General features: G+C 40.8%; 1 protein-coding gene across 1 annotated transcript; it reads right to left on the bottom strand.

Annotated features, from left to right (window-relative positions):
* Positions 1 to 6,233: 6,233 nt before the first annotated feature.
* LOC147489712 (uncharacterized) lies at positions 6,234 to 7,166 on the bottom strand. The gene has a single exon (XM_086574711.1). The coding sequence runs from the start codon at positions 7,164 to 7,166 to the stop codon at positions 6,234 to 6,236; it is 933 nt and encodes a 310-aa protein (XP_086430837.1).
* Between the last annotated feature and the right edge of the window lie 17,713 nt (positions 7,167 to 24,879).

The raw sequence follows: 24,879 nt of genomic DNA, 5'->3' as shown, positions 1-24,879 counted from the left end.
TCCGTGCTGAGATAGAGAAGCTGGAGAAAAAATATTATGATCTGCAAGAGGAACAGGAACGTGGGGCTCTGGGTGAGCGTGGGGGCAAACCACTCGAAGGTGCTAGTACTGTTCCCAAAGTCGTGCTTCCTTCGTCTACTGATGCAGCGGTAGCGACTTCTGGTGACCTGAGCTCTTCTCAAGTTTTGGATGTTATATTCACTGAAAGCTTTGACCACATTGTTTAAAGATGATCTTTTGAATTGTGTTTGTATGTGGCCTTTGGCCTTGAAACAATAGAGCTGGTTTCCCGGGGTAACCTGGGCAGTTCGTTTTTCTTTATGTTTGTGACAATGATGCTTCTGTGAATTTATTGGGGGGTCTAAGTAGTGATGACTGGTGGCTAACTGAGCTGGATTTCCTGAGTAGACTCAGCAGCTCGGTTAGTCGGCGAACTACGGTTTAACTATGGTCATTAGTTCGCTCATTTGCTTGTATAGAAAGCATGCTGCTTACTTTGTTCAATTAACTTTGCGTATTATATGTCTGATTGCATTTTATAAACGTGTGACTATTGTTGCAACTTGTTGCGAGAATGATACAGTTTAAACGACATGTGGATTTGTTGACCTGTCTTGCTTGTTGTTCGGTGTAAGCGTTGTGGGTTGCCCATATTGTGAGGGCGTGTGGAGCGTTTTATAATCTGTAGTCACTTGAGCTACAGTGCGTGCTTGGCACGTGGAGGAATGTGAGTGGTCAGGAGATATGCAATGATGGCTGCCAGGTGGCCTGCCGTTTGGCGTCTCGATGCCATTATGACTTGCCTTGGGAAGAGACATTACTTGGGCATAAATAGAACTGTTCCGAGAATCTGAAGAGTATTTGCTCATCTTCTTTTTCAAGCGGCTCTGTTCTTATGGGTACTATTGCTATATTTCCTTTCCTGATCGCTTTAGGTACGTGTTTTTGGTTCTTGGCTTTTTGTTTGGTCTAGAGAACTTTGTGCATGTAGTAACTCGCTGATTCTTGGCTGTGTTTGTAGGTTAATATGGCTAGATGCCGTGGAAATGTTGCTGGTGATAGTGAGGGATTGAGGGAAGCTTCTCCCCTAGTGATGGAGGAGATGAAGTTTAGACCTAATCCTCTTGGTAACCATGGTAAGCGTAAAGCTGACGATTCTGATGCTAGAAAAGGTAAGCGTGCAAAGGTGGAGAGACGCGAGCGTCCTGGGGGGGTCGTGTTCAGGTCCCCGAGCCGTGGAGGGGGCGACGATGTGGGGCGAGATCACCATGCTGCGTCTGGCAGCTCATCACCGCGTCATGGTGATGTGGGGTGCAACTTCTTCTACATCGGGAAGATAGGGAAGAAGCGCATGGTGAAGCGTTCTGACTGTAGTTTCCATTCAGCCTCTATAGCGAGCTATTTTTTAGAGGGAATAGTGCTAGACGGTGATAAAGACGAGCTGGAGAGTGAAAGTATGGAAACGACCCTGAAGACCATCGACGCGTCTTGTTGTTTGGCGAGTTTTCTATTTGTATATTTTCTTGTGACATGAATGAGGATTGTTAATAGTAACGTTCTGCATGCGGTTCACGGCGGGTACGATAGTCATTTGAACCGCTCATGTGTTCCGTAGCGGCGATGGTAGTATGGTTGAGCTGGCGAGGATGCGTGCTGCTTGGGAGGTTGATAAGAAGAAGCTGACGTCTCTGAGGAACAAACATTAGGACACGTTAAAGGAGAAGACTATTATGGTTAATGCAATGAGGGATCTGCAAAAACAGCTGGCGTCTGTGACTGAGTACTCCAATCAATGTCAAATGGTGGCTCGTAAGGCGCAAAAGGAGTATGATCGAACTTGTGAAGATCACTCTGTGTTGGTAGAATTGTACGTGGAGCTACTGGAGAAGCATGACCAGGAAGCTGAAGAAACCGCCGCCCTTGTTGTTGCCCGTGATCCGAGTCATCTCCCTTCTACCAGTGCTGTTCCAAAGTACAAGCATGTGGGTTCCTGATGCAGGACGATGATTTTCTGGACTTCTCTCTGCAAGCGTTGAAAAAGATTGTTTTGTTTGAATGTGTTATTATTCTGCCTCTCTGTAAGAGAGTTAACAATAGAGCTGGTTTCTCAGGCTTGCCTGAGCAGTTTGCCTTTTGGTACAGATACTTAACGAGCTGGTTTCCACGAAAGTGACAGCTCGATATTTCACCGCACTTGTAAGAACTCCCGATCTGGATTTCCTGGGTAAACCCAGCAGATCGGTGAATTTGCGAACTAGTTTTTCGGCCGTGGGTTGGCAGTTCTATTGATGGATATGTATGGAATGCATACTTTTGCTTATGTTTGATTGCTTTGTAGCTATTGTCTTGTTTAAGAAAACATAGTGGCTACGAAGTCTGAGGAATAGCTTAAGAAAATATTTTACTCGTTTAGTTTTGCGCGAGAGAGCGTTCTCACTGAGTTGATCCTAGAAGTATAGGTCCTTGACTAGTGAGAATTAGGGAGGCTTAGAAACCTGTTAACTCAAGAGAGGGTCTTGCTCGCAGAGAGCGTACTTAGCTTACGAAAGCGTATAGCTTACTGAGAGTTTTAGCCTCCGGCGCGCATCGCATACTAAGAGCGTGTTTAGCCTCCTCGGCGCATCGCTTATTGAGAGCGATTTAGCCTCCGAAGGCGTCGCATCGCTCTCATCGAGGCGTTCTCACGGAGTTGATCCTAGAAGTATAGGTCCTCAACTTAGTGAGATTTGGAGAGGATATGAGCCTGTAAGCTCATGAGAGCGTTCTGCTTGCGGAGAGCGTATTTGGCCTCTGAAGGTGTATAGCTCACTGAGAGCGTATTTAGCCGCGGAAGGCGTACTACTCACTGAGAGTGTATTTAGCCTCGGAAGGCGTACTGCTCACTGAGAGCATATTTGGCCTCTAAAGGCGCATCGCTTCATCGAGCGTGATTTAGCCCCTCGGGCGCATCAAGCATCGAGAGCGTTCTCACTGAGTTGATCCTAGAAGTATAGGTCCTCAACTTAGTGAAAATTGGAGAGGTTATGAGCCTGTAAGCTCATGAGAGCGTTCTGCTCGCGGAGAGCGTATTTGGCCTCTGGCGCATCGCTTCATCGAGAGCGTTCTCACTGAGTTGATCCTAAAAGTATAGGTCCTCAACTTAGTGAAAATTGGAGAGGCTGTGAGCATGTAAGCTCATGAGAGCATGCTGCTCGCGAAGAGCGTATTTGGCCTCTGAAGGCGTATGGCTCACTGAGAGCGTTGGATCTTATGGGAGTGCTTGAAAATGCACCTGTACTGGTGGTGCATTTGGTGCCAGCGTGGTTTTGTCGTTGACGCAATTGAATAGAGTGGTTAATAATACAAACATAATTAGATTACCTTAGGTAATAAAAACATGAATTGTACAAGGCTGCTGCTTTATTGATAAAATCTCTTTAACAAATAAGTATTCCAGGGGCGTTGATAGGAATTTAGTTGGTCTAAATTAATTAGACTAATCTAACCCTAGTTAAACCGCAAGCGCACAGCTATCGTTGAAAATAGTTGCAGCAAACGGGTCGATCCCACAGGGATTGCTACTTCAGACAAACGAGTATTAAAATTATACTTAACTAATTCGAACAATATTCTTTTATGGAAGTTTGAATTACTAATAACTAAAATTAACTAATTACTATGAAAGCAATAAATTAAATGGATTAACTATTAACGAAGAAAACACTAAGGCATTGAATCCACCCTAGACCGTTGTAGGTTATCCTAGTCAAATCGGGGTTTATAGTTCTCTTTTTAATTACGAAAGTAGCACGAGGGAAAGATAACCCTAGCTTTCTCGAAGATCCGATCATGAAGCTCTTATATTTATTAGATTGATTGGATTTCAAAGAAACTAAAAAATATAAATCCCTAGCAAGAGTTGTCTTTTTATAGCACAACTCTTCACAAATTTATTTAAACGATAAACGTAATGCATTGATATTAATAAGAGAATAATCTAACTATTAATTAGTCGAGACATGAAAACATGTAAGATATAATTAATGAAAGTAATCCTATTACTATCTAAAGAGATCAATCAAGTTTAATCTTTAAGTTCCGAGAACAGTAAACTAATTAAACATAAAGAAAAACATATACAAGTCTAGGGCTTCATCTTAGCCCTAGCTAGTAGTTTAGCTACACATAATAATCAAACTGAAAATAAAGTAAAGATTAGGAGAACTCATGTCGACAGTGAAATCTCCTTGGCTTTCTTTCGTCTCGTTCTCGATTTCCGTGCGTCTCCAATTCACCGCTCTTCGCCTCAGGTGTTATGTTACGTCTTACGTGGTTCGAGCCCTCTCTCTGTTTGTTTCTCTTCTATATATAATGGATTAACATTGAGAGTTTGATTTGAATTAGAAGTATCTAATTCGGTCGAGTTGCGTGAAATTCGGGATTGGATTGCAAACCCAAAGATTGACCTGCTCACGTCTCTTAGGAATTGGATACTGTTTTTTTTTTCTTCAAAAAAAAAAACGGAAATAGAAATAAGGGTTTAAGCCCATGGTCGATCAGATGGTGCGGCTCGGTTGGTTGGAATATTTGATTTGTTAAGTCTCGAACTTTTCTGCTGTTGGAATTCAAGGGAAACTTAGCTCCTATTCACGTGAGAGATGGGGACTAAAGGACTTATCTGGTGGTGCCAGTTCTAAATTTGTTAAGGTGGATTAGATAGATTGAGGGCTTAGGTGTTAATTATTGGACCGGTCTTTCTTGGCGCACATGGGCTGGTCTTGTGGGCTGGTCTTGTAACTTGAGGAGTGTCGGTTATAACAAAAGCACAAGCTTTCACTTTGGATGCTAATCACGTGGTGTAGTTAAGCCAATAACCCATGGGCCCATTTCCATTAATTCTTTTGTGTCTTCGTTTACTTAGTTTGGCCCAACTTTATAAGTCCAACCAATGGTCCATATTAAATCAGCCTTTTCTGGTCACGTCCTCACTTAAATCTTGGCTTCATGTGCATTTACTAAATACTCATAGCCATAGCCTTGTTACTTACAGGTGCTAAGGTAGTAAGGTATCGAGTCCAAATTCTCATTAGCAAACAACAATGCCAAATCCAATGCACGCAAACAATATCTTGACCAACATGGGATACCTCCACTGAACTAGATCAACGTACACACTAATATCTTCGAATCTCGACAGTTTCAACACTTTTAATCAAGTCAATTCCGATCCTGCAAAATCACTAAAAACACACTAATTAAGTCAAATGAATAAATTAAACGAACTAACTAGTATAAAATTGGGCGTAGATATATGTAACATCTACGTGTCTATCAGGCGTGGTAGTGGTTTCCCTTCTTGCGTCTTGATCCAGTACGCCCCGTTGCCAACAACTCGGTTGACAATGTATGGTCCTTCCCATGTCGGTGCTAATTTGGAGTCGTCCTGAGTTTTTTTTCAGAACTAGATCGCCAGGCTAAAAAGATCGAGGATGTACTCGTTTGTTGTAGGACTTCTTTAGAATCTGTTGATACGACGCCACTCTGATGGCTGCTAGGTCGCGGCGCTCTTCCAGCAAATCGACCTCACGAGCTAGGACAGAGTCATTTCGTCCTGATTCGACGAGCTTTGGTTGAGTCGTAGTGATCGTCAGCTTGGTGGGAATGACGGCTTCTGTGCCATAACATAGGGAAAATGGTGACTCGCCAGTGCTGGAGCGGACTGTGGTGCGATGAGCCCACAAAATGTTCTCTAACTGGTTTGACCATTGACTCTTATTCTTTTCAATATTTTTCTTCAGGTTTTCTAAGATTGCTTTGTTGCTTACCTCTGCTTGGCTATTGCTTTGAGCGTACTGGGGAGTGGAGAATGCATGAACTATCTTCCACTTGGCTAGAAAATCTTTGACTATTTTGCCCTTAAACTGGGAACCATTGTCCATCACCAAGGTGTGTGGCAAACCAAATCTGGTGATAATGTGAGTCCAGATGAAGTTTCTGACATGTGACTCTTTGACATGTGCTAACAGAATTGCTTTGACCCACTTAGTAAAATAATCGGTGGCAACTAAGACGAAGCAGAAACCGGTGCTTTTCTGTGGGATGAATGGTCCCATGATGTCCATGCCCCACATGTGAAATGGCTAAGGGCTCGCAATGCTAATCAACTCGCGAGCTGGTTGGATGATGTTATGGCCGAAGGTTTGGCATTTGACGCACTTGAGGACATAAGTTTTGGCGTCGATCTGCATGCGAGGCTAAAAGTATCCTTGGGAGATCGCTTTGTGGGGTAAAGAGCGCCCTCCAGCATAGTTGCCACACTCTCCTTTGTGAATTTCTACAAAAATTAACTGACCTTGTTTTGGGCTTATGCACCTCAAAAGAGGTCCGCCAGCGGATTTGCGGAATAACTTGTTATTAACTAAGCAATAACGACGAGCCAGATATGGGACTTGTCTGGATTTGGCGTGCTCTTCTGGGAGTGTACCGTTCTGGAGGTACTCTATGATGGACTGCATCCACGTCTGACTCATCTGAGCCTCAGAGAGTGGGCATAGGTCGCTAATTTCTAAAACATAGTCTTTTTGGTATGCAGGTCGGTCAACTACCTCAATCAATAGTTGTCTCGGGGCGCAGTTCGGTGTTTGAGTAGCCAAGTAAGCTAAACTATCTGCGTGACAGTTCTCATCACGCAAAAAATGGTGTATGGTGGCTCTCTTGAAAGACGGAAGTAACTGATTAACAACTTGAAGGTATTTAGAGAGGTTACTTTCATGGGTAGTGTACTCTTTAGCAATCTGACGAACTACCAGTTGCGAGTCACTAAAGACCTGTAAATTTTGTACACTGAGTTGTAGCGCCATTCTGAGTCCCATGATTAATACCTCGTACTCCGCCTCCTTGTTGGAGGTTGCAAAGTCAATGCGAACTGATTTCTCCACCATTGCACCATCTGGCGACACTAAGACAACTCCTATTCCACTCCCTCCGGGGTTGCTAGAGCCATCCACAAAGAGAGACCAGACTATCTTGTCATTTTTCTTGGAGGGTAAGATGTCGGCTTTAGGTTCCCAATGTAGGTCGTCGACAGGGAAGTCGGCGAGGAAATCGGCTACTACCTGACCTTTCTGCGAGGTGCGTGAGACGAACTTGATGTGGTGTTCCCCGAGTTCTTCAACCCATATTGCCATGTGAGTTGTCTTGTTCTCCTTATGAAGGATTTTCTTCAACGGGAGGTCGGTGAGTACTTTGATTGGGTGCACTTGGAAATAAGGCCGAAACTTCCGTGCAGAGTATAATAATGCGAGTACTGCTCTTTCAATGTAAGAGTAGTTCTTTTCGGCTGGGGTTAGCATCTTACTTGTGAAGTAGATAGGTTTCTCGGAGTTGTTATCCTTTTTGAAGAGAACCGAACTAATAGCAAAGTCTAATATTGCGAGATAAAGCCCCAGCGTTTCGCCATCTGTTAGTTTAGCTAGGATAGAAGGTGTTGTGAGATACTCTTTGAGGGTGGAGAACGCTTGGTGACATTTATCGTTCCATGAGAACTCCTCGCCTTTTTTGAGAAGTTGTAGGAATAGTCAACATTTGTTTGATACTCTGGATATGAATCGGTTGAGTGCAGCGACCATGCCTGACAGTTTCTGTATTTGCTTCTTTGTCTGCGGGTCGGGCATATCCAAGAACGCCCGGATTTGGTCTGGGTTAGCTTCGATCCCGCACTATGAGACCTGATAGCCCAGAAATTTGCCGGAGGATGCTCCAAAAAGGCATTTTTCTAGATTCAGCTTCATGCGAGTTCGGCGTAACCTAGAGAACGCTTGTCAAGGTGAGTGAGGTGGTCACCTGCTTTCTTGCTCTTGACGACCATGTCATCAATATAGACTTCCATGGTATCTCTTAACATGTCCTGAAACATGTCAGTTATCAGTCGTTGATACGTCGCTCCAGCATTCTTGAGGCCGAACGGGAGGACGTTGTAGCAATAAATTCCCTGTTCTGTAATGAAGGGCGTCTTCTCTTGATCTTCCTCAGCAAAAGGTATTTGGTTCTACCCACTATAGGCATCCATGAAGGAGGGGAGCTCGTGGCCGCAAGTCTGGTCCATAAGTCGGCCGATCTTTGGTAATGGGAAGCTATCTTTGGGTGTTTCTTGGTTGACATTGGTGAAGTCAACACAAAGGCAAACCGTGCCATTCTTTTTTGAAACTGCTACTATGTTAGCAATCCAATCTAGGTAGTCGACCTTTCGGATGAAACTAACTTGCTTGAGTTTGTCGACCTCGTCATTGATTGCTTTTTGAAACCATAATGATAGTCTCCTAGGTCGCTGTCGAACTGGTCGAGCATTAGGATTGACATTTAATCTATGGCATGCAATGCTAGGATCTATACCCGGCACATCAATATATGACCAAGCGAAAATATCTTTATTCATGGACAAAAAGTTTACAAGCTGGACTTTGAGTGTGGGATCAAGGTTAGCCCCTACATAGACGAACTTAGGATCATCGTCTATTCCTAAGTTCACTTTCTGCCTCTCTTCAGCTTGTACTGTGGCATGTGGTGGGTGAACATCCTGTAGGGGACTGTTATCTGTAGTTGCTTTGTCAGTCTGATGAGTGATGGGAGTTACGGCAGGAACCAGAGCATCTTCTGTGGTTACGACAACAGGGTCTGAGATGACTTCTGTGGTCATAACAACAGAGGCTGGAGTACTTGCCTGAAGCTATATTGGTTGTATGGGATCTGGTGGGGCGACCTATGAGGTCTGAACAGGTAGAGCGCTGACTGCAGGAGCGACCTCTGGGGTCTTGACAATTGAATCGATAACTGCTTTAGCGACCTTCGGGGTCTGGATAGATGGATAGACCTTCTTGTTGGAGCCCCCAGCGTTTTGAGTTGGTGTGTTGCCTCTAACCTCAGCGACCAAGTCTTTTACCATGGTGTAGCTGGTGGGCTCGTTTCTTATGCTGACAGGGGGCTCAGCTGTTTTACTCGCTAAGAGGATTTAATTACAATGATAAGTCTTGAGTTGGTTGCTTCGAAGCTCCATCATGCCCCTAGGGCTTGGAAAGCGAAGGAATTGATGCAGTGTTGATGGTACGACATGCATTTGATGAATCCAACGCCGTCCGAGGATGGTGTTGTAGGACGACTTGATATCTAAGATGTTGAAACACGTATTGAAGCTGACTTTGTCCTCTTGTGATCCCACTGATATTGGGAGTATAATATTCCCAATTGGGTCGGCTCTGGAGCTATTGAACATATAAAGAGGAGCAATTAGATCTATGAAGACTGACTTGGGGAAGTTCATCTCCTGTACTGTGTGGTAGAACAAAATGTCACATGAGCTACCAGGGTCGATCAGAACATGCTTAACTGTCCAGTCGCTGATTTTGACGTGGACTACAAGCGCGTCGTTATGCGGGAGACAAACTTTGTTGAGGTCGGCTGCTGTGAAAGTGATGTCTCCCCGTCGTCATGAAGCTAAACTTCACGGGCAGTCCGCTTGTGAGGAGAAATGGTAAACTTCTTGAAGGGCACCCACGCGCCTTCTTTTCTCTCTAGACGAACTAACTGAGTCGTCAGGGAAAGTGATCATATGAATAATTCTTTCGTTGTTGCGATCTGATGAGTGCAGGCGGCGCTTGTGGTGAGAACGGTCTCTGGGACGTCCTCTGCTATGAGATCGAGTCTGATCGTTGTGGCGATCAAGGCGGGGTGGAGTTCGACTGTGCAGCCTGCGAGCCATCAATTTATGGCGCAGATCGCCATCAGGTATGTTGGTGTACTGCTTGATGTGTCCAGCTTTGATGAGGTCTTGAAGGTAATGCTTTAGCCCCCAGCATGCATCGGTCTCATGACATTTTGCTCGATGAAAGGCACAGTATGGCTTGTCAGGTCGATCTGCTGGTTGTCGTACATCAAGTCGGTAGTATGCAGCTTGCTTGATCTTTTCTAGTATGTAACTGGGAGATCATGTGAGGACGGAGAACTCACGATCATTGTTCATCCGGTTTCCTGACTTTCGTTCTTGCTGTTGTGGTTGTTGTCGGGGTCGCTTTTTTGAAGCTGAGGGGTCATTGAAAATTGCTGTGACTTCTTCTTCTTCTGGTAGGCCCTGGCGCCTCAGTCCTTCTTGTAGCTTAATATACTTGTCCACACGAGCGTATAGCTCGGATAGCGTCTCGGGGCGTTCCTTCATCAACGATCTGGCGGGTGCCGTGTTGCGCACGCGACAGGCGTTGAAGAAAACCAAGGTGGCGAATGTTTCTTTCAGGCCAGCTTCCATGCATAGTAGTTCTGCTTTGAACTGGCATAGAAACTCGAATGGTTTCGTCTTCGCCCAGTGAGAGTTGGAACAGTGAATCGAGATCAGCTTTCTTACGTCGGTTGTGGACGTACTGACTAGCGAACAAGTCGATGAGTTGCTCGAAGGTCTTTATTGAGTCAGACTCAAGTGAAAAGAACCAATCGAGTGCGCCATCTTTGAGACTAACGGGAAACATCTAATGCTGAAGATGGTCAAACTCAGTCTTTTTTGTAAAGTGCCAAGTTTTAATGTAGCGGCTACTCACGTCTTTGCCCAGGACATGCGCTGCTATCGTACATTGGAAAGCGTGGTTGTATGAAATCTGGAGGAGAAGCTCTGCTTAGTACTTCGGCAGTAAACGGAAACGTGCGGTATGTCTTCAACATTTTCTGGACGATCTGGGTGGCGTCTTTCTTGACAGTGTTTTGGTCGATCTGTTGTGACAATTCATTGATCTGTTGATTCACTTCATTTATGCCGTCGTCAGCTAGGGGAGGAGGTGGAGTCTGAGTATCAACTTGAGTGCGAAGTAAGACGTTCTCCTGCCTGAGCAGGGTGATTTGTTCATTCATCGTTCCTAGCTGACCAACTAAACTATGGATTTGAGCTTCGAGGCTTGCCATGCTTCGTGGGCTTGAGAATTTCGATTTTTGGTGTTATTATTTGTTAAGTAGTTTCTCAAGAAATTGAAACCACAGACGGCGCCAATGTAAAGGGGCGTTTTGGTATTTTCTTTACATACAAAGGGAGAGATGGAGAACGTATTAGAATATGGTTAAGACCGAGTTCGTCGAGGAGCAAACTGCCTACGTATCTTCTCTGGATTCTGGGGGGAGAGAAGAATTAGGTCTGGCGTAGTTCATATGGAGAGTATTTATAGGTGATCCAAGTGAATCATCACCCAACACGTGTAAAGTACACCACAAATGTAGGGCTAAGATTATGGAGGCGTGTGAGAACTATGTTTATAGGTCTACTATAATGATGGGGATTAGTAGTCTGGCTCAGTAGCTGGCGGCAGTGATTTGCATACGTGTAGATTCCTTCATGATTGCTTCTAGAAGATAAGATGAGTCACGTTATAGATCGGTCTGTATGATGATACGAACTGTTCTGGAGCGATCTCGTAGTGTGTTGATGCAAGCTGGTGACGTAGGTCGGCGAGGTGTATCAGAAATCGGTGTGGTATTTTCACCATACTGAGCACGTGTCTGATATTTCTGAAAGAGAATATCACTCCCCTGTAGATGATACTTGACAAGTTAAACATTGGCATCCGATATATTGGAGGCCGATCTCTAAAAAGTAAAAACAGAGAGAATATAACGATCGTGAAAACAGATATATAATATAACGATTTTTAATATTTCATAGCATTTTGTATCCATGTGACAACGTGCCCAACTGATCTTGTCTTTGTTTTTTAGTTAATTAAATTAGAATATACCACTTCAATTCTACATTCTCAATGGTGTTATGAAGTTATCAATTTGGTGTTTGGGTCATAGCCAGTCTAATAAAACAAAATCAAAAAAGATAGCGTGTGAATTGGAAAGGAAGGCAAGGTTGCCAGAATCCAGTAAGTATGCATGAAGGCGGTTTACAAATATTCCAGAAACTTTTTCTTTTGTGGACCGTTAATTATTTTTAATAAAAACGACGCGGTCTCTGCTCGTGTCCCCGCGTGTTCTGCTGATTATATTTGTCCACGTGGCTCTCATGCATGACAATCTGTAATGTCGTCCACTGTTTCACACCTGAACAGAAGTGGGAAGCGATCTTGCAAAAGCAACCTGACTAAGCAAAAAAGGCAGCTCTTAGTCAACGGATTAGTGAATTGTTGTGTCGACAAATTGACCGGGTTTTTCCTCCTCCTGTGCTAAATCTGAGACACCACGTGGTTTGTGTATTTTAGTGTCAACCCCATGTTAAATCATTATAATCACTCGCAAGCACGTGATATGCACGTGAACAAAAAAATATTTAGTATATAGAACCCACAGTTGGAGAGAGACAGCTGGAGAGAGAGGAAAAGAAAAGAGTTCGTATGCTCCGAGGATATTCTCATAGGGACGACATCCAATCCAACGGTCCGAAAATCAAAAACAAATTCACATTCTCTCTCTTCCTTTTTGTTTTTGATTTTCGGAGATCCAACGGTATCAGCACACTCATCCCTATAGGGATATCCTCGGGATAGCCCAAATCAAAAGAAAAACACTGTCAGTCTGTCTTTCTCTTTTTATATTTTTTTTAATTATTTTATTCTAGTATACCCACAGAAGAGATAAAAAAACCGAAATAACAATATATATATATATATATATATATATATATATATATATATATATATGTATGTTACGTGTGGACACTATTATGCTTGGCCCACCATTTTTATCTTTAAGACTTAAACACTCAAATATTTACTGTTATGCCATCAATTTTGGTTTTTGTAAGTCTCTTAAAATCAGATAATTACCGTTTTGCCTCTGTGACGGACACAAATGTAACACCAAAATACTATTCCTCCTACCCTATATTTTTCTAATATAGTAAGATAATAATAATTAAGATATTTTGATGATATTTCGAGAGGGTGATTTCGCAGCCAGGAAAAGAGAAAATTAAGCTCGTTTCATAATTTCAAACCTTGTCAATTTACCTTGCAATCTTCTGAAGTTTTTATTAGTCTCACTGTTAGAGGTGCTAGAAATTTCGACACGACTTGGTTCTATACTATGTCTGTTGATATAAGCGTTTTATTGTCACGTTTTAGTGTATCTGTGTCTATATGATTGTTATATATATTACAGAGTGAGTGACTATGTTAGATCATCAATATAATAAGGAAGGAAAGTTTTATGACCAATGTCGTGGGCAAATATCGTCACCCCGATATTCCATCTTGGAAAAATAGGTAAATAAGTTTGTATATGACAGGTAGAAGGCGGGAAAAGGAAGGGAGAAGAAGAGGATGGACACGCGGCAAGGTTTGATTGGTCAAAGCTATTTTGATAGTACTATAAAAAGACTGGAAAAAGAAAGATTGATTGATTCCAAAATCATTACAGAAAATCATTTGTAAAAACTAGAGCAGAGAGAGAGAGGATATTGTAACCGATATTGTTACTAATTAATAATACTTTGTTTCCAGTTCAATTCAATCTTCATTTCTCATCTTTAGTTCTTCATTCTTGTAAATCATAAGTGATTTCTCTGATCACTACAACCAACATGGATTCCATCCTACAGTGGGCCGAGTGGTGGCTAGGATTGCCTCAAATGACGTGTTCGCTAGTGTAGAGAAAAAGACGTTTCCTCTCTTTGGTATTGAGCGCGCCCCGCCCTCGACTTTGCTTGACAAAGGGCGCGCACCGCGCTCATGTCTTGGTTGACCTCCAGGCGATTGAGCTGCCCTTCCCTTGACTTTACTCGACAAAGACCGGCCACTCAATCAGATTTCAAGTAAAAGTTATTTTTTTTCGAAGTTTTTGAAGAAAGATATATATTTATATATATATATATATATATATATATATATATATATATATATATATATATATAAGTTTTTTTTTGTAAAAATTTAACCTAATCAAAACCAAGAAAAAAAGAGATTGTAAGCAAGAGAGAAATTCTTAGTGAATTGAGTGTTCATTCTTTGTGAGTGAATTGAGAGATCTTGTAATCTGTTACTCTGGACATCAAGGAAAGCTTGGAACTCGCAGTGTGGACGTAGGCAAATTGCCGAACCACGATATATCTTTGTCCTGTGGTTTGTTCTCCTTTACATTAATTGTTTTACTTTATATGCTTGCTATTTGATATTGAGAAGTGTTGGGATATTACTTGGAGGATGTTGAAGTCTTGTCTAGTGAGAAAGATTGATTTTTGTGTAGGATTGATCTATTTGTTGTGGGTAACGTTGTTTTCGCATTATCCTATTCATAACAATTGATATCAGAGCATAGGTTTACGACCTAGAATTTTGAGTTTTGGTGAAGAACCATAATGCTCGAAATTTGTGTAGACAAGGTGTTCGATGAAATTCCGAAGTGAAATTATTTTTTGGGTTATTGTGTGTAACTTGAAAGATGGCTCCCAAGATATCAAATGCTAAGTTTGAAGTAGAAAAGTTTAATGAGAAGAATAATTTTGGGATTTGGAGGATCCAAGTTAGGGACATCCTCATCCAACAAGGTTTGCATAAGGCTTTAAAAGGGATTAACTTAAAGGCTGTGAGTATGAGTAATGATGATTGGGAAGAGTTCAATCTTCAGGCTTGTTCATCAATCTAGTTGTGTCTTGCTAATGAGGTCATGTATAGTGTGATGGGAGAAAATACTGTTGCCGGTATTTGGCTCAAACTAGAGTTTATGTATATAACCAAGTGTATGACGAACAAGATGTACCTTAAGAATCGTCTTTATCGGTACATGATGGTCAATAGTTCAACAATGCAAGAGCACGTTAGTGAGTTCTGTCGACGTCTAGCAGATTATTTAAATGTTGGCGTGAAGATGGATGATGAGGATCAAGCGGCATGTTTAATATTCTTCTTATGAAAGTTGAGCATCTAAGACATTTATGAACGAGAGAAGGCGTTGATAGTTTATGCATTTCTTTCTTATGGTCGAAGAAGACACGTGTAGAGAAAGTATTGATGCAGGTGGGTCACATGGAAAAGACGAAGGTCACATGAAAAGGCTTCTACAAGCAATGAGAAGTCTAGGTCCAAGTCAAAGAAGCCTTTGACACATGTGAAGTACTACAATTGCGATGAAAAAAGGACATTACACAAGTAATTATCCTCACCCGAAGAAAGAGAACAAGAGAGATGGTAAAAAGGAAGGTAAGGCAAAAATTGAGGCAAGTTATGCTTCAGGCTCTGAAAGGGACGAGTTGAGTCTTTGTGTGTCCACACAAGACTATGTGGCCGAAAGGTGGATTCTTGATTCTGGATGTTCCTACCATATGTGCCCAAATAGAAAGTTGTTTACTTCTTACGAGAGTATTAATGGTGGTTCCGTTTTGATGGATAATGACATTGCTTGTAAGACGGTAGAAATTGGAACTATACGGGTTAAGATGCATGATGGTATAATGAGGACTTTAACTGATGTGAGGCATGTTCCTGAGCTAAAAAAAAATCTTATTTTCTTGGTACTTTAAATTCCAAAGGCCTCAAGTTTGTGGGTGAAGGTGGAGTCCTAAAGATTGTCAGTGACTCTTTAACTGTTATGAAGGGTCACAGATATAGAACCTTGTATACTTTGATGGGTAGTACGGTGATAGGCGATGTAGCAGTGGTTCCATGTAGTGATGATTCTAAGTGCACTAAGATGTGACATATGCGACTAGGGCATATGAGTGAAAATGGTTTGTCTGAGTTGTGCAAGTGAGGGTTCTTGAAGGACTTGAAAAAGCGAAGTATGGGGTTCTGTGAGCATTGCGTCTATGGGAAGCAGTGCAGAGTTAAGTTCAAGTCAAGCAAGCACACGACAACAGGCATCCTTGACTATGTACATACGGATGTTTGGGGACCCTCCAGAGTGGCTTCAAAGGGAGGTAACCGCTATTATGTCTCATTCATTGATGATCATACCCACTATGTGTGGGTGTATATGATGAAAATGAAAGATAAAGTGTTCGAGACATTTAAGATGTGGAAGGCAAGGGTTGAGAATTCCACAGATAGAAAGGTAAAGACACTACGGTCTGACAATAGTACTGAGTATACCTATGGGCCTTTCCAAGAGTTTTGTGTGCAACAGGAAATTGCCAGACATTGGACAGTCAGGGGCACGCCTTAGCAGAATGGAATGGCAGAGAGGATTAATAGAACCTTACTTGAAAGAGCGAGATGTTTGTTGTCTAATGCCAGTCTAGGCAAAGAGTATTAGGCAGATGCAGTGTCCATGGCGTGTTACTTGTATAATAAGTCACCAGTTCCAGCTATAGATTGCAAGACACCTTATGAGGTGTGGTCAGGTAACCCAGCTGATTATAATATTTTGCGAGTGTTTGGATTGACTGGTTACTACCATGTGAGGGAGAGCAAGCTAGATCCTAGAGCTAAGAAAGCCATATTCTTAGCAGGCTTCACAAATGGGGTAAAGGGATACATATTGTGGTGTTAAGAAGACCACAAGTTCCTAGTCAGCAGAGATGTTACCTTTGATGAGACTTCCGTATTACCTTTCAGTACGTCAAAAGGAGCTGGGCAGAATGGTGAGTCTATAGAAGTTCAAGCCACTGAGCTTGAGTTGTTTGATGCAGCAGATGACTAGTTGGTTCATGATGAGGTACCAAATCATGAAACCACACAGCAACAGGAAAAAGAGCATGAACATCCGCAACTTGTAGTGGCTGACCTTAGGCCAAAGAGACAAGTTAAATAAATGCACAAGTATGGGCACAAGTAGCCGGTGAAATACTATGGTCAGGTAGATTTAGTAGCATATGCACTGAATATCGAAGATGATGAGCCAAATAGCTTCAAGGAGGCTGTTAGAGATGTTCATTATAGAGATTGGTTGGTTACTATGCAAGAAGAGATGGAGTCTCTTGATAAAAATCACACATGAGACCTAGTCTTATTGCTAAAGGGCAAAAAGACTATCGGCAGTAAATAGGTGTTCAGAAAGAAAGAGGTTCTTCCTGAGTCCGACAGTACTAGGTACAAGACAAGAGTAGTATCAAAGGGTTTCTCACAGAAAGAAGGAGTCGACTACAATGAGGTATTTTCTTTGGTGGTCAAACATACTTCCATTCGTGTGTTATTGAGTTTAGTTGCTCACTTCAACTTGGAGTTAGAGCAACTTGATGTTAAAACTGCTTTCTTGTATGGGGACTTGGAGGAAGAGATCTATATGAGACAACCTGAAGGATTTGTTGTTGCTGAAAAAAAAGATCATGTATGTAAATTGAATCGGTCATTATATGGGTTAAAGCAATCACCCAAGCAATGGTACAAGCGCTTTGACACATTCATGATGTAACATGAGTACACCCGAAGTACGTATGATTGTTGTGTTTACTTTCGTAGGCTTCGTGGTAATGACTTCATCTATCTCCTGCTTTATATGGAGAACATGTTTATTGCTTCCAAAAGTGTAGTGGAGATAGACAAGTTGAAATCTCAACTTAGCTCTGAGTTTGAGATGAAAGACTTAGGTGGAGCCAAGAAGATACTAGGCATGGAGATTGACAGAGATAGGAAGAAGCGACGGATAGTTGTATCTCATAAGAAATACCTTCAAAAAGTAATTTCTCGATTTGGTATGGAGAATGCAAAATTGGTTTATACACCTTTAGTTGAGCATTTTAGGCTTTCAGCTAAGTTCTCTCTTAGTTCAGTGGAGGAACAAAAGCATATGGCTAATGTTCCTTATGCAAGTGTCGTGGGCAGTTTGATGTATGCTATGGTGTACTGCGCCCAAACATTCCTGGCGATTAGTGTTAGAAGCGGTATATGACAAATTCTGGTAAGCAGCATTGGGAGGTAATGAAATGGGTACTGAAGTACTTGAAGGGTACCTTGGATGTGAGATTAGTTTATGGTGGAGGCACTTGTTATGTCAATGGGTATGTGGATTCAGATTATGCAGGTGATCTAGATAGACGATAATCGACTACTGGTTATGTGTTTATGATGCATGGTGCACCGGTTAGTTGGAGGTCTATGCTACAGGCTATAGTTGCTATATCTACTACTGAGGCAGAGTATATGCATGGTAGTGGTAGAGGCAGTGAAAGAGGCACTATGGCTTCGAGGTCTTCTGGATGATATGGGTATTGAGCAGAACATTGTTGCTTTGTATTATGATAGTCAGAGTGCTATTCATTTGGCGAAGAACCAGGTTCATTATGCTCGGACCAAGCATATTGATGTCCGTTATCACTTTATACGAGATGTCGTTGAGGATGGTGATGTAGCACTTGAGAAAGTGGACACTGCACCCATGACAATCCTGCTGATATGTTGACAAAGGTTGTCACCGGAGTTAAGTTCCAACACTGTTTGGACTTGCTCCAAATCCTACATGCTTGAAAGAGTCCTTTGTGGGCATGGCCCTTCGGGGCGGTTGACTGTGAGTTTCGGATGGATGTGTTATTGTTGGATGTGTTCAGCTCGGTTTTATGTGTTAAAACCTCACCGAGATGGAGAATGTAGAGAAAAAGACGTTTTCTCTCTTTGGTATTGAGCGCGCCCCGCCCTCGACTTTGCCTGACAAATTAAAGGGCACGCACCGCGCTCATGTTTTGGTCGACCTCCAGGCGATTGAGCGCGGCCCGCCCTTGACTTTGCCTGGACAAGGGCGCGACCCGCGCTCCATCGTATTTCAGCAAAGTTATTGTTTTCGGAAGTTTTTGGAAACAAGATATATATATATATATATATATATATATATATATATATATATATATATATATATATATATATATATATATATAGTTTTTTTTTGTAAAAACTTAACCTAACCAAAACTAATAAAGAGAGAGATTGTAAGAGAGAAATTCTTAGTGAATTGAGTGTTCATTCTGTGTGAGTTAATTGAGAGATCTTGTAATCTGTTACTCTGGACATCAAGAAAAGCTTGGAACTTGCAGTGTGGACGTAGGCAAATTGCCGAACTACGATATATCTTTGTCTTGTGGTTTGTTCTCCTTTACATTAATTGTTTTACTTTATATGTTTGCTATTTGATATTGATCGAGAAGTGTTGGGATATTATTTGGAGGGTGTCAAAGTCTTGTCTAGTGAGAATGATTGATCCTTGTGTAGGATTAATCTATTTGTTGTAGGTAACGTTGTTTCCGCATTGTCCTATTCACAACAGCTTGATTAGGAATTAATTTGGGAAATAAATTACCGTGTACTAGTCTCTCTCCCTTTCATCTTCCCATGCAATTCATCTCCCTAAAGCCACGACATATTTTTTTCTCTCTCTCTCTCGAACAACTCAATTGAAGAAAAACATCACAATTAAGTGAAATAAAAAAATGAAGTAATGGAATCCCCATTCTTTTTTTGGGTTCTTTGAGATCAAGCAAAACCATAAGATTGAGTGGCAGACACTCTTTTGCTCTGGAACAAAAAACATGGAAACGCAAAAGGATGTAGTAACTCAGTTCGCTGGAGTGTGAAGACAAGTCCAACTTCAAAGGCTTGGATGAAGCTCAGGTATGCATTTAAAAAAAAAAAAAAAAAAAAAAAGGTGTGATCAAACACAATTTTCTTTATGCATCCTCACCGCAAAAACTTTTCATCCTTGCAGATGGATGCGGGCCTCTACAACCAAGGAAACAATGACAAATTTGAGATATAATTGTTGCGGAACCGAATGTATGTCTGCAAAATCTTTTCCATAGTGTATATTTTCAAATAATTTTCCAAAACACTAGATCGAGCAAACATTTTCTTTGCTCTCTCTCATGAAAACTCATTTTACGTTGTCTAAGCTATCATTGAGTATATATTGCCTACTTTTCCCATTTGCAGTCGAATGTAGAAATTCATGGGCAAGGGTGCGTAAGAAAATTCGAACCAAAACTGAGGTACATGTTATTTATTTTGTGGGTAATGTTCCTGTATTGCAATGCTATCATGGCTTAATTTCTTTTTAAGGTTCTTATTTTTTTTAAAGAATAGTTGTTTGTTTTTGTAAAACTACGGTCATACGTACGTGCTAAACAAGGAAGATTCATCAGGTGTTCAAAACTATACAAACTTTGAAGACCTCATTTACTCTGTTTACCCAAAATTAAACGTGGAGGGCACCACTTCAGCTGAGTTTTTAAGAGAGCGCACTATTCTAGCTGCACGTAATGACGATGTCAAGAAGATTAATGATACGACCTTAAATTTATTTCATGGAGATGTTATTGAATATCTGGCTGTGGATAAAGTTATTGAAGGAGTTGGTGACCCTCGGTAAAAAAGAAAAAGAAAAGCAAATCGTAATTCTCCTGCAAATTTCGGTAGGTCTCATTCGAAAGCAAAAAAAAAAAGATGGTAAATCTAATGCAGATGTTGGTGAGTACCTAAGTGAGTTCTTGAACTCCCTTGATCCATCCAGTTTACCTCCTTCCAAACTAAAGTTGAAATGTGGATCGGAAGTCCAGTCATGTTGCTAAGGAATATTAAACCAAGAGATGGGCTCTGCATGGAACACAACTAATAGTTCTTCAATGTGCTACCAGAGTAGGGGTGACTTCGGATCGGATCGGATTAACCTCCTTCGGAATTTTTCCGATTTTTTTTCGAAATCTAATATGCTAGCCAAATCCGATCCAATTTTTTTTCGGATTCAAAATATATTTCCAATTTCGAAACTTTCGGAAATTTCAGAATACTTGTAAATTTTCAAAGATCTCTTTACTTTCAATTATTTTTGGAATATCATACGCCAATGTTCATTGTAGGGAGAGAAAACCATGTCCACAACACCAATGTACCAACAGCAACACGCACTTGTTTACTGAGAAAACCCATTTTCATTCAAACAAGTGATCCAAGAAAAAATGAGAAAAAGAACCTGTAGCCACCAACAGCAAGCATTGCATTCTATTGAGGTCTGTTTATTTGTAATGTTTCAATCTTTTTTCGTGTGTGGAAATTGAAGCGTGAAGTGTCTGCATGAATAATGGATTCTAGTCTTGGACTCTAAGTAGCTTTACATAACATTCTATCTATTGGAATTTGGCTTTTGGATTGGTCTGGAAGTCATTGTATGACAACTCAATGACATTTTTTTTTCATATCACTATTGTTATGGCAAACGGTGTAATGACAGTGGAGTAGTCCAATTCAAGTGGGGAAGTAGCGGCTAGGTTATGTTTTTGTTTTGTTTTTGGAAGTAAAAAACTAGAAAATGAATGAACGGTTGAGATCTGGTTGAGATCTAATCAAGTGGATAGTGAGAGAAGTACATATTTTTGGAATAAATTGGCAAAAATATCGAAAATTTCGGATCGGATATATATCGGAACTTTCGGATCGGATTGGTTTTTAGAGTTATATCCGAATCCGATCCAATTTTTTTTCGAATTTTGGAAATCAAAAAATCGGAAAATTGGCCAACGAAAACTACACCCAGAGCCAAACCAATTTCGGGTCGGATTTCAGAAAAATCGGAAATTCGGCAAAAAGAGACACCCTTATACCAGAGTGATTCAAGCTATGATTATAACTGGAGACAAAACATGCCAGCCAGTACTTCTCCCAAGAATATCTTTGACGCCTTCGACTACTACAGAGATAGTTGTTCCAATGACTAGGCGGCAATTCCCAATACGACTTGTGTATGGGATGATGATTAATAAATCCCAAGGGCAGTCAGTCAAGTACGTTGGGATAGATTTACGAATGCTGGTATTCAGTCATGGACAATTATATGTCGCGCTCTCAAGATGCACATCATCAAAATGAATTAGTGTCATCCTTCCACAAAATGCTTATGGTTGTACTACAAATATTGTCTACCCAGAAGTTTTACTATAAGTAGAGGTATGTCATCCTGATAACTCCTAAACTATTGTAGGCATAGTGCTGTCCTGGGAAATAGTTGCTTTACTTTGTAATTATGCACTGGACACTATACATGTTGTTGTAATTCCACCATTTCACAATCGTAGCCTTTTATAGATGTGGCTCAGCTCATTCCTGATTTAAGCATTTCTTTATTCAGCTGTTTAACCAAATAACCTTATCTGACTTATGCATTTCATAATTAAATTACTTGCAGGCTACATGTTTACAGAAAAATAATTCTTCATAAGCATTAGGTTTCGGTGCATGAGAAGCAGGCAGTCTTATTCTACATGTAGTTCAGGTAATATCACATGCCAAACAAAAAATGAATATTATTCCACTATGACTATTAAAATGCAGTGCATTATTTATCCATATTCAAGGTAGTTAAACTTGCCAACTTTATATGGAGATCACCTGTCTGATCCATCAATTTGTTGTGTTTTTTATTTTTTTTAGATACAAAAAAATTGCATAATTGAAACCTGCTCTCAATTTCTGTTCATTGGAATGTGTAGGTATGTTTCTCACTGTACTTAGTGTCATCTAGACATGATTGGGTTCAAATTTGCATGTGAGGCTAACATGCTAGGAGCATCTATATGTTTTACATTTAAAAAACTTTTAGGAAAACTTTAACCACTGGCAACGGCAACTGTTGGATCAAAATATTCACTTCGGAAAAAAAAACATTTTAATCGCTTTTGGTCATGGTGTTTCCTATTCTGAAAATTGGAAATTGACAACCCTTGCTCATTTTGCAATTTTTTTTTTTTTTTTTTTTTCCCAATTCCTACTGTAAGTATAATATATTTTTCATTCACAGCTGTTTGTTTCGCTTGACATTTGCAATTATTTGATATGATCATGCAAAAAATGTTATTTCATTTCAGATGCAAACCGTTTGTCATTTGTCAATTTTATGTCGGGTCTTATTCCTCACATTTGCTTAGTATAGTTTGTTGACTGTTGTTTTAATCTCATTGGATATTATTCATTATATGCATAGCTCTTTCTTGCAAGCATATTAAGGCTTCACAATAGGATATGACAAAGCCGGAGATTTCTAAAAGCCTAAAGCAGAATTTGGTATGGAGTGTGATGGTTATGCAGGTCTGTAGAGTCGCATGCGCGAGGGGAGTGTGATGGTTATTCAGGTTATTTTCAGATAGTCATAGACCCTGCTGATCAAGAAAAGACCACGTTCACCTATCCATTTGGTACATTTGTATATAAACGAATGCCTTTCGGCCTTTGCAATGCACCTGGTACTTTCTAACGCTGCATGCTTCACATTTTCAGTGATATGGTTGAACGTTTTATGGAAGTGTTCATGGACGATTTCTCCATATATGGAGATTCTTTCGATAGTTGTCTATCAAATCTTGAAAAAGTCTTTACACGTTGTGAAGAGAAAAACCTTGTTCTTAATTGGGAAAAATGTCATTTCATGGTTACAAAAGGAATAGTTTTAGGACATATCGTTTCAAAGGATGGAATCGAAGTCGACAAAGCTAAGATAGAAAAAATTGCTTCACTTCTTATACCAAAATCAGTTCGAGACATTCGCGCATTTTTAGGACACGCAGGTTTCTATAGGAGATTTATTCAAGATTTCTCAAAGGTTGCTCGACCTTTAACCAATTTCCTGCTTAAAGATGTCGTTTTTTACTTCAGTTTCAATTGCAAACAAGCCTTTGAAATTTTAAAAACCGCATTAACTACCGCTCCCATAATTCAACCACCTGATTGGTCTAAACCTTTTGAATTAATGTGTGATGCGACTATGCTATTGAGCTATACTAGGCAACGCCGAAGATAAATCGATTTGTCATTTACTATGCGAGTAAAACCCCTTAATGAAGCTCAACGTAACTATACCACCACCGAGAAAGAGTTTCTCGCCGTTGTATATGCTTTGGATAAGTTTAGGTCCTTACCTAGTGGGTTCTCCAACTATTGTCTACATCGACCATGCGCACTTCGTTATCTATTAGCGAAAAAGATGCAAAACAAAGGTTGATCCGATGGATTCTCCTTTTGTAATAGTTTACTCTAGAAATTAGAGATAAAAAAGGTTGCAAAAATGTGGTTGCAGACCATTTATCACGACTTGTCAGTGATGTTGATACTAATGCCGAACCTATCGTGATTCCTTTCCGGATGAACACTTGTACTCTATTTTTTCGCCCCTTGGTACGCACCGACATAGTAAATTACTTAGTTACCCGAAGAAGTCCCTTCATCTTGGTCTCGTAATGACCGGAAAAAGTTTTTCTCCACTGTGAAATTTTATTTCTGGGATGATCCCTACCTCTGCAAGTATTGTTCCGACCAACTAATCCGCCGTTGCATTCCTAATTGGGAACACAATGATATGTTATCCTTCTGTCATGAACAATCTTGTGGTGGTCATTTTAGTGGTAAGAAAACTGCGGCCAAGGTCCTACAATGTGGATTCTATTGGCCAACTCTATTTAAAGATGCACATGAGCATTGCAAAGCATTTTAATTGTGGAAATCCCATTTTAATTGTGGAAATCTTTGATGTATGGGGCATCGACTTCATTGGTCCATTTCCAAATTCACATGGCTTCCTATACATTCTAGTAGCAGTTGACTATGTATCAAAATGGATTGAGGCATTGGCATGTCGTGCTAACGATCATAAAACGGTCGTTTTGTTCGTAAAAGAAAATATTTTCTCTCGATTTGCTGTTCCAAAAGCTATAATTAGTGATGGGGGAAAACATTTCTGCAATAAAATTTTTGAATCATTAGTAAAGAAATATGGAGTCACACACAAAGTGGTAACTCCGTGATCATCCTCAAACCGATTGGTCAAGTAGAAGTCTCTAATAGAGAGATCAAATCCATTTTGGAAAAACCGGTCAATCCATCTAAAAGATCGGTCTCTACGATTATCGATGCATTGTGGGAATACTAAGCGACTTTTAAGACACCTATAGGGATGTCTCCTTATCGCCTCATATTTGGAAAACCTTGTCATCTGCCGGTTGAACTTGAGCACCGCGGCTCTATGGGCCATCAA

Source organism: Coptis chinensis, chromosome 7 (genome assembly GCF_015680905.1).
Source record: "Coptis chinensis isolate HL-2020 chromosome 7, ASM1568090v1, whole genome shotgun sequence".
NCBI classification, from domain to species: Eukaryota; Viridiplantae; Streptophyta; class Magnoliopsida; order Ranunculales; family Ranunculaceae; genus Coptis; species Coptis chinensis.
Note: the sequence above shows the minus strand (reverse complement) of the source record. Positions and strands in the feature narration are given on the sequence as shown.